The sequence below is a fragment of the Mycteria americana genome, chromosome 25 (assembly GCF_035582795.1).
Source record: "Mycteria americana isolate JAX WOST 10 ecotype Jacksonville Zoo and Gardens chromosome 25, USCA_MyAme_1.0, whole genome shotgun sequence".
Classification (NCBI taxonomy): Eukaryota; Metazoa; Chordata; class Aves; order Ciconiiformes; family Ciconiidae; genus Mycteria; species Mycteria americana.
The window spans coordinates 946920-956316 of NC_134389.1; the positions used below are offsets into that span (position 1 = coordinate 946920).

Consider the following 9397-nt stretch of genomic DNA (forward strand, 5'->3'; position numbering starts at 1 on the left):
CGTCTCTAACAAACCCGGCACGCTGTTACGCGCGCCAGGAGCGGCGGGCGGCTCGGCTCTGGCGCGCGCCCCGCTCGCTACCGAGCTGCTTGGCCCCGCGGAGCCGGTTCTAAGGTGCGGAGTCCACCTTACGCCCGAAGCAGCCCCCCCGGCCCCACTAGCGCACGTTATTGGGGGACCCCGGTCTTGGTGAGCTGATGGGTGCTGATCCTGCCACCGTCCCCTCCGCGCCGCCCTGCTGCCCTCTCCTCGCCCTTCCCGCAGCAGGCAGCGTCCCTGCCCCCCCGCCTCGCTCCCCGTGCCCCGAGACCCCCGTCCCGCTCCGACGCCGACTCCGGTCCCCGCAGGCAGTGACTTTATTCCCCGTCGGCCGCAGGCGCGGCGTGAGGCTGCCCTAGGGCCCGGCTCGCCCCTGCTCCCCGAGGGACTCCAGCCAGAGCCGCAGGGCGAACTTGGTGCCGGTGCTGACCCGTTCCACGTCCTCCCCTTCGGCCGGAGCCGTGTTCAGGAAGGTCGCGGTCGGGAGCTGGACGGTGCTGGAGGAGCCGGTGCTCAGCTCCGTGACGCTGAGGGAGGGAAGGCGGTGAGGGACAGAGCCGTGCGGGGCCTGTAAGGAAACAGCCCGCGGGGGCTGCTCCTGCCCCCATCCCTGTCCCCCGGGGCCTGCGGCTGCGTCCTCACCCGACGGTGGCCGGCAGCGCGCCGGGGACGTTTCCCAAGCTCTCCGCTCCGTCCTCCGTGGCTGCGATGGCCTCCAGGACGGGGGGCTCCAGCCAGGCGTAGGCGCTCACCTCGCTCTCGCTGGGACGCATCCTGGCCTGAAGCCCGAGGCAGCCCTCAGGCGAGGAATCGCCCCCCGGGGACCAACGGGGACGTCGGGCGCTCGCTCACCTCCAGCTGCTCGTGGGACTCGGCGGAGAGGAGCAGCAGGTAGGCGACGACGTGGTGGCGGCGCGGCAGCCCCCGGCTCAGCGTGGGCGGGTAGATGGACTGCGGGGACACGCTTGAGGACGGGAGGGGACCCCAGGGCCACCCCCCGGCCCCGCGGGCAGGGGCCACGGTGTCGGTGGGTGGGGGAAGGCATCGACCGGGTGCTGCCCCCCGCGCCCAGGGGTGCTCAGCTCCATCGGGGAGGGGCGGCGGTGCCGCCGAGCCCCCCCGGCCGCGCGGGGCGTTACCTCCCAGAGGCCGAGCATCCTCCAGGAGAAGGTCCCCGCTTCCAGGCGCAGCCCCGTCTCCTCCTCCAGCTCCCGCAGCCCCACGGCCAGCAGCTACGGCCAAGGAAGGGGGGGCTCAGGGCGCACCAGCACCCCCCAACTCACGCCGCCCCCGTCCCCTCCCCGGCAGAGGCCGTACGTCCCCGCGCTGTCCCCTCACCTCTTCACCCGGCTCCACGTGCCCGCCTGCGAGGAGGGACAGCGCGTTAGGGACACCCCAAAGTCACCGGCGCCCCATTTCTCACCCCCCCCCGCCCCGGGCTGGACTCACCGGGCGGCACCCAGACGTTGGGGAAGGTGCTGAGGGTGCCGGCGCGGCGGGTGAGCAGGACGCGGCCGGTGCTGGCCTGCAGCAGCACGGCCACCCCCGCGGCCACCCCCCGATCCCGCAGCTCGGCGGGGAGGGCGAGCTCCGGCTGCTCCCCCAGGCGCTTGGCGGGGCAGAAGGAGGGTCTCTGCGGGGAAAGGTGGCGTGAGGGGACAGGGCGGCGGGCGGCGGTGGCACCTGGGGGACAGGCGGGGTCCGCTGGCCCCCACCCACCTTGAGGAGGGCGGCGGTGGAGCCGGGGAAGGGCACGTCCGAGAGGAGGAAGCGGCCGCCGTCCAGGCCGCAGCTCACCACGGCCGTGTCCTCGTGTGCCGGGCAGAAGGTGCCGGTGACGCTCTGTGGGAGGGACGGAGAGGGCAGCGCCAGCAGGGCGGCCGTGCCACCGCTGCCACCATGATGGCCACCGCCGTGATGGCCACCGCCGTGATGGCCACCGCCGCCACCGCCATGGCACAGCACGAGGGCACACACGTGCCCTCACGCCCCTCCTGGCGCCGCGCAGGCGTCCGCAGGCTCTCGCCCCGGTGCACCCTCAGGTGTGCAACCTGCGCGCTCTCCTCGCGCGCCCCTCGCGCGCTCGCTCTCTCCTTGTCCTGCTGCGCACGCCCCTCGCACGCTCACTCACGCTCTGCTTGTCCTGCTGCGCGCGCCCCTCCTCGCGCACGCTCACACTCTCCCTGTCCTGCTGCGCGCACCCCTTACGCCCCCCCTTACACCCCCCCCTTGCACCCCCGCTCTCCTCATCCTGCTGTGCCCCCCCCTTGCACACCCCCCCTTCCTGCTGTGCCCACCCCTCGCACACCCGCTCACGCTTTCCTTATCCTGCTGCGCACACCCCCCTTGCACGCTCACTCCCATCGTCCTGCTGTGCACCCCCCGTGCACGCCCCCCCCCCGCACCCCCCCCTTCCTGCTGTGCACCCCCCTTGCACGCCCCCCCCGTGCACGCCCCCCCCCGCACCCCCCCTTCCTGCTGTGCACCCCCTTGCACGCCCCCCCCCCCCCCCCCCCGTACCTGTCCGAACCGCGCGGGTCCCCCCGCCCCTCCCCGCCGCACGTGCACCACCACGCGCGCCAGCCCCGCCATGAGCGCTGCGGGGGCGGGGCCTGCCCGGGGGCGGGGCGAAGCTTTCCCGGGGGCGGAGTCGGCGAGCGCGCCCCCTGCCGGCGGCCGCTGTCCCCCCCCCCCCTCGCCCCCGGAGCCCCGGAGCCCCGGCCCGGAGCTGCGGGCGGGAGCGGGGACGCTGTGCGCGGCGTGCCCGGGACACGCGGGACGCGCGGGCAGCTCGGCGGCTTCTGCTTTATTTTGCTCGGTAGCGCGAGCGCCGCGGGCAGAGCGAGCGCGGCCCCGTCCCCAGCCCCGTCCCCAGCCCCGTCCCCCTGTCCCCAGCCCCATCCCCCAGCCCCCAGCCCCGTCCCCCAGCCCCGTCCCCTCAGGGCTTCTTCACGGTGCTCTCGATGAACGACTCCAGCACAAAGATGGTCTCGTCCACCTGGTTCTCGCTGGCGTCGATCCTGGGGGGACAGACGGAGCGGCGGGAAGGCCGAGGGCGTCCCCGGCCCGCTCCGCGCCCGTCCCCGTCCCCGTCCCCTCCCGCCGCGCTCACTTGTTGACGTTGCGTTTGAGGTTCTCCAGCTGCTGGCGCTCGGGGGCCGTGATCATCTCCTCGATCTCCTGCAGCTGCGCCTCCTCCGCGCCGGTGGCCTGCATGGACGCCAAGATGGCTTCCACCCGCTGCGACTTCTCCAGCAGCCGCCTGGGGAGGTGACGGGCAACAAAACGGTGGCTTCGGCTCCCTCTTCCCCCCCAAAATCCACCGCCCCTTCCTCGTGACGCCCGAGCCCCAGCGCTCACTTGTTCTCCTTGGTCTCGTACTGGCGCCGTTCCATCAGGTTGGCCACGCTCTGGGAAGAGGAAGGAGAAACGGGGCAGGGCGAGCCGCCAGCCCCGGCGCGGCGGGGGCACGGGGGGAGACGCCCGCGCCGCGGCAGCAAAACCCGAAACGGGCGGTGAAACGGGGACGTTGTTGCCGCCGTCCCCGGTGACGCCATCCCAGAGCCCCCGGGGTGGAGGAGGTGGCTGTTACACCCAGCCACGTTGCTCCCAGGGCTGCGAGGGGATGGCCCAAGAGCCGCGCTCGGTCGCGTGTGGTGGTGGAGGTGGAGGAGAACCGCGTCTGGTGATGGTGGTGGAGAACCACGCGTGGTGGTGGTGGAGGAGGAGAACCACGCGTGGTGGTGGTAGAGGAGGAGAACCACGCGTGGTGGTGGTGATGGAGGTGGAGGAGGAGAACAACCACGCATGGTGGTGGTGGCAGTGGTGGAGAACCATGTGTGGTGATGGTGGAGGAGAACCGTCTGTGGTGATGGTGGTGGTCATGGTGGAGGAGGAGGAGGAGAACAACCACACACGGTGGTGGTGGTGGTGGTGGTGGAGGAGGAGAACAACCATGCACGGTGGTGGTGGTGGAGGAGAACCACACATGGTGGTGGTGGTGGAGGAGAACAACCATGCGTGTTGGTGGTGGCAGAGGAGGAGAACAACATGTGGTGGTGGTGGTGGAGGAGAACCATGCATGGTGGTGGTGGCGATGGTGATGGAGGAGAACAACCATGCGTGGTGGTGGTGGAGGAGAACCACACATGGCGGTGGTGGTGGTGGAGGTGAACCACCACGCGTGGCCGTGGCGGTGGAGGAGGAGAACAACCACGCATGGCGGTGGTGGAGAGCCACTGGGCTCCATCGCCCGGAGCAGGCGCACGCTTGGGGGGCCTGGATTTCCTCCCCCTGCTTGGGAATATCCACGGGGATGGAGACCGACGGGGACCCGACGGGGATCAGGCTGGCGCCAGTGGCCTTCGGGGACAGGCGGCCCGAGCGGAGCCGCCGGCGGGTCTCCGGGAGCGTCCCCGGCGGTGAGCGGGACGTACCTTGTAGCACCTGTGCAGCAGCATCCGCGCGGAGGACGGGACGTTCACGGTGTAGAGGTAGAAGGTGCGGGACGGCGCGTGGTCTGGAGTCTTGGGAATCTCCTGCCGGTGGGCGAGAGAAGCGGGGAGGACTTCACCGTGCGGCACGTCCCCGCGGTGAGCTACGCGGGGCCGGGGCCTCAGCCGGGGTTTTGCCGGTGCGCCGCGCTCGCGGGAGCGATGCCGGGGAATGCCCGTCACCCGGGCAGTCGTTTTGCGAGGAGCAGGAGAGCGACGTTCGCTCTCGCTCGGGGAAGTCTTCGAGGCCGCTGCGCCCATCGCTCTCCAGCCCCCAGCCCGCGCTCTTCGGCCGCAGGCCCCTCGCCTTACCCTCGCTCTGGTGGCGGGGCGGGCACGCTCACCTGCAGGGACACGAAATTCTCCGACAGCATTTTGTAGAGCATGTCCTTGGCTTCCTTGGCCGGGATCATGGCGAAATCCTCCACTTGCTTCTGCTCCAAATGCTTCTTTCGCAGGAGCAAGCGGAATATCCTGGCGCAGCGGGAACCAAACCTGAGCGGGAGAGGAAAATAAATCGGCGGACGGAAGGGAGAAGGGGTCGAGAAGTCTTCAGGTGGCCGTTTTACCTCTCCTCCACGATGGACTCCAGGGTTGCCGTCGCCAGAGACGCCAGGGCCTTGTGAAGATCTGTACAAGCCCGAGGTCAAGGGATAACGCCGGCACTCGGGAATCGGCGCACGCGCTGGAAAACCCTGGGTCGGGTGCTTCACCCGCAAAGGATACTGACGGTGTACATGCCCCCGCCGCTGTCCCCGGATTTACCCACAAACTCGAGCTACGAGAAAAGAAAAAATAAAAAGTTCACTACATCCCAAAGTAATAAAAATCCGGGTTTTCTTAAAATCGCGATTGCAAAAAGGAAAACTTCTTTACGCAACCGAGTTCTCGCATTCGGGCAGTTCAGATAATCACGCGTTTCTTACCGGGTCGTCTGCTAACAGGGTGAGGTACTGGTCCAAAACCTGCTTCGCGATGTTGTATCCGGCTGGAAGAGATCTGAATATCTACGGGAGGAAAAACCGGCAGAATATAAGTAGGGGTAAGACAAAATAAGCAGCTTGCCTAAATCTGCAGGGCCTTTACAGGCTTTTCCTGCCCAATTCCAAGCCGGTGCCGGAGCCGTGCCAGCGGAGAAGGGCGCGGGCTACACCCCGACTTCTCAGGGCGGGAAGCGACCTCGTTGGAAGAGAGCGGCTGGGTGTACGGCGCGCCGGAGGACGTGGTGACTTCGCTCATCCGCAGCATCGTCCGCACTATTTCGCTGCTGGTCTGGTTTTGGGGGGGAAGGAAACGGCCTTTAGTGTGGGAGAACCTCTGTCCCGAGCTCTTCCCGCGGCAGCAAGCGGACGCCGGCCACCCCTGCCTGCCCCGGCGCGGGGTTTAACACCTCCCCACCGCGACCGCGACCGGCAAGCTCCCCCCGTGACGTGGAGAGCGACTGCGGGAGGGTTCCGAGCGCTTCCACGAACCTGATCCATGCGGTTGGCCACGGCACTGACGATCCCCTGGTCTCGGAAATGCTGGTGGAACCGGTCGATGTTGACTTGCCAGTAAATGCCGTCGTCGGCCGGAGGCTGCGGGGGAACAGCGGGAGAGAGGAGCCGCAAAACCAAGGAAAAGGAGCCGCAAAACCGAGGGAGAGAAGCCACAAAACCGAGGAAGAGGAGCCACAAAACCGAGGGAGAGGAGCCACAAAACCGAGGAAGAGGAGCCGCAAAACCGAGGAAAAGGAGCCACAAAACCGAGGAAGAGGAGCTGCAAAACCGAGGGAGAGGAGCCGCAAAACCGAGCAAGAGGAGCCGCAAAACCGAGCGAGAGGAGCTGCAAAACCGAGGGAGAGAAGCCACAAAACCGAGGGAGAGAAGCCCCAAAACCGAGCGAGAGGAGCCCCAAAACCGAGGGAGAGGAGCCACAAAACCGAGGGAGAGGAGCTGCAAAACCGAGGGAGAGGAGCCGCAAAACCGAGCAAGAGGAGCCGCAAAACCGAGCGAGAGGAGCTGCAAAACCGAGGGAGAGGAGCCACAAAACCGAGCGAGAGGAGCTGCAAAACCGAGGGAGAGAAGCCACAAAACCGAGGGAGAGAAGCCACAAAACCGAGGGAGAGAAGCCCCAAAACCGAGGGAGAGGAGCCCCAAAACCGAGGGAGAGGAGCCGCAAAACCGAGGGAGAGGAGCCGCAAAACTGCTCGTTTGCTTTCCCCAGGAGAATGTTTGGGAAGACGCCGGATCCCTCGAGCCCGAACGCTCAGCGGAGGAGGAAGGAGCTGAGCCCTTGGCAGGACAGGGACAGAGGCGCGTCCCCGGCAAAGGGTACACGCGGGAGACGGGCAGCGTCCTGCCCAGCAGGCAGCCGCCTCCACCTTTCCCGCGTGCCCCCGTTTACAGCCCCGCAGAGCCGGGGGCGACGCTGCTTCAACGTCCCCCGTACCTCCGAGCTTTCTCCATCTTGCTTCTGCTTTTTAGCCTTGCGTTCGCCGTTCTCCTCCTCGTCGCACGATCGTCTCCTCTTCCCTTTCCCTGTCAAACGAAGAAGACGGCCGTTTGCTTTTAAAAACCGTTATCACGGTCTCAGGCGAACAGCGTGCGGCCGAGCGCTCCCCAAACACCCCGCGAAGCGTCTGGTAGCACCCAGGGTTACCCCGAGGGGCTTCTCACCTACGAGGTTCAGCCTGGGCACGACGTACATGTCCTTCTCGTTGACCACCAGCGTGGGCGCGGGGGGAGGCGGCGCGTCGGGGCTCTCGGGGGTTTCGGGGACCAGCGGGCACCTCTGCACGAAGTGCGTGTCCGCCAGGCGCACAAACGTGTTGGAGACGTCAGCGTAATCCATGGTCTTCCCGTCTAGGCCGGAGGACAGAGACGGCGGCCTCAAGCTCTGCCAGCCCCGGGTTGTGCCTGCGGCTCCAGGGGACGAGGTGACACTGCGGTCCCCAGAGAACCGCTACGAACAGGCTGCTCGGAGGCCGTTTTGGGGTGGGGGACAGCATTTATAACCCCTCCGGCAGCGAGGCCACTTTGGGTGGCTCCTTCTCCAAGTTCACGGCCAGCTTCCCGCTGCAGCGCAGCCCAAGGAGCCGCCGGTACCACATTCACCGAGCAAAACCCGCCTCCGGCAGCCGCTGCACCTCTTCCCGCTCCCAGACCCTTTCTTTATTTTTTTTTTTTAAGGAGAGGAGATTCCCACCTTCCATCGTTTCAGTCAGCCTGTCCGCCACCTTCCTCACCACCGCGCTCATCGTCATCTTGCCGTTGAGGAGCAGCTCCTCCACGATGAGCTCGCCCGTGTCGCTGTAGAGGGTCTTGGCGGTGTAGATGTAACGTGGGTAGCGGAGGATCCTCAGGACCCGCTTACAGTGGGCCTCGTACTCCACGAAACCTCGCTTCTGCAGCTGGTACGTCACCAGGTTGTGTTGGATGAGGACGCAAAGGGCTTTCTTCACCTGCCCGAGGCAGAGCGGGGCTCGGTTACGCGACAGAGAAGCCCACGCTGCATCCTCGGAGCCTCGCCCCCCTTCGCGGCGCTGGCGGAGCATTTCCTCCACGCACAGCCACCGCCTTCCCCTGCTGTGACCTTCCCCGGTGCTGAGCGGCCAGTGCCCGTGTCACCATCTTGTCCCCTGCGCATCATCCCCGTCGCTCTGGGCTCCGTTCCCTGCCTTTGCTCCCTTCGGAGAAGTCAGGGTTACGCTCTCCTCCTTCCCCGACTACCTTTTAAGCGAGATAATAAACCATCTCTCCCGCTTAAGAAAACCCACCTGATGTATTTCTTTTTTTTTTAATAAGCATCAAAGTGCTCGCGTGTCCTTCTCAAGGTTTTCCTACCAGTTTCTCCTTCAGGAGCGGCGGCGGAGGCGACCGACAGCTCGGGCCGATATCAGAGCGGTCCGGGCTGCGTTACCTAAGGCCTCCGATCGCACCCAGGCCAAAGCCGAGGCGGGCGGGTTGGAGACGTACCTGATCCAGCAACAGCCCCGTGTCGCTGACGATCATCCGCAGCGGCTGGGTGCCCGTCCTGATAAGATAAGTCCCTATCTTCTCCACGATCTCCCCAAAATGTTCTTGCAGCAGGAGGGAACACAGCTTTATTTCCGCCTGAGTCATCTCGACGGCAGATCAAAACACCCGGCGGTGCTGGGGAAGAGCGCCGATGCTGTTATGGCCGTTCTGGGGGGACGGGAGGGCGGGGGACGTGCTGCTGCTGCCCGGAGAAACCCAACATGGATGTACGGTGGGAGACCGAGTCTCGAGCGAAGCCAGCCCCTGGGGCGGTGGCGGGGTGAGACGGAGAGGGGACGGACACTGGCACACGGCTGGTCCCCGTGTCCCCTCCCGGGGGACGGCAGCCCTGTCAGAGGGGGTCTGGGTCCGTGGGTCCCCCCTGCCCCAAGGAGCAGCCATGTCAGAGGGGTCAGGGTCCCTTGTGTCCCCCTCCCAGGTGGGATGGCCCCCCGCAGAGCGGTTGGGGTCCCCGTGGCCCCTCCCGGGGGACGGCAGCCCTGTCACAGGGGTCCCCGTGGCCCCTCCCGGGGGACGGCAGCCCAGCCGGGGGGAACCCGCCAGGCCCTCACTCACCCAGGCCCGGCCTAGGCCCATGCGGCCACCATGGCAACCGGCACTTCCGGTTCTCCGCTCGCTACTTCCGGTCGCGCTGGCGCCGCCGCGCCTCGGTGGCCGTTCTGGAGGACCGGGCCAGGCGATGCTCTGCCCGCGCCGTCTCGTCGGGCCGAGGTGACGCTCTACCCACTCGAGCTCGCTGCTCGGCCCGGAGCAGAGGAGAGAACCGGAAGCTCGAGGCTAGCTGGTCGTTCCGCCGACGCTCTACCCGGCGAACCGCGGCCTCGCTGCCTCGGCGGAGGACTGACG

At 67.2% G+C, this 9397-nt stretch overlaps 2 protein-coding genes across 10 annotated transcripts; both read right to left on the reverse strand.

Moving 5' to 3' along the window:
- Positions 1-343: 343 nt before the first annotated feature.
- NUDT17 (nudix hydrolase 17) lies at positions 344-2654 on the reverse strand. Of its 9 annotated transcripts, none has more exons than XM_075524843.1 (8): positions 2560-2652; positions 1759-1881; positions 1489-1672; positions 1378-1403; positions 1179-1271; positions 892-909; positions 682-818; positions 344-566 (listed from the first exon to the last, which is right to left on the reverse strand). In XM_075524843.1, exons 1-8 carry the CDS (start codon positions 2629-2631, stop codon positions 395-397), a joined length of 825 nt encoding a protein of 274 aa, XP_075380958.1. In that variant the 5' UTR covers positions 2632-2652; the 3' UTR covers positions 344-394. The 9 variants fall into 9 exon arrangements, with proteins under 9 accessions (XP_075380958.1, XP_075380956.1, XP_075380955.1 ...); XM_075524841.1 differs by having other exon boundaries at positions 892-990; XM_075524840.1 differs by lacking the exon at positions 1378-1403 and having other exon boundaries at positions 892-990.
- A 307-nt stretch (positions 2655-2961) lies between these two features.
- Positions 2962-9247, reverse strand: POLR3C (RNA polymerase III subunit C). Its single transcript, XM_075524679.1, has 15 exons — positions 9107-9247; positions 8489-8665; positions 7719-7974; positions 7190-7375; positions 6963-7051; positions 6005-6109; positions 5712-5804; positions 5459-5539; positions 5259-5310; positions 5102-5162; positions 4877-5027; positions 4476-4577; positions 3400-3449; positions 3152-3301; positions 2962-3059 (listed from the first exon to the last, which is right to left on the reverse strand). Exons 2-15 carry the CDS (start codon positions 8633-8635, stop codon positions 2978-2980), a joined length of 1605 nt encoding a protein of 534 aa, XP_075380794.1. The 5' UTR covers positions 8636-8665; positions 9107-9247; the 3' UTR covers positions 2962-2977.
- Positions 9248-9397: the final 150 nt, after the last annotated feature.

Coding starts and splice junctions, on each gene's coding strand:
- POLR3C (XM_075524679.1), bottom strand. CDS start 8,635: ATGACTCAGGCGGAAATAAAGCTGTGTTCCCTCCTGCTGCAAGAACAT. Junction 6,110..6,962: donor AAGATGGAGAAAGCTCGGAG/GTACGGGGGACG, acceptor GTTCCCCCGCAG/CCTCCGGCCGACGACGGCAT. Junction 5,805..6,004: donor TGGCCAACCGCATGGATCAG/GTTCGTGGAAGC, acceptor CCCCAAAACCAG/ACCAGCAGCGAAATAGTGCG.
- NUDT17 (XM_075524837.1), bottom strand. CDS start 2,631: ATGGCGGGGCTGGCGCGCGTGGTGGTGCACGTGCGGCGGGGAGGGGCG. Junction 1,673..1,758: donor CCACCGCCGCCCTCCTCAAG/GTGGGTGGGGGC, acceptor CTTTCCCCGCAG/AGACCCTCCTTCTGCCCCGC. Junction 1,272..1,488: donor CAACGTCTGGGTGCCGCCCG/GTGAGTCCAGCC, acceptor CCTTGGCCGTAG/CTGCTGGCCGTGGGGCTGCG.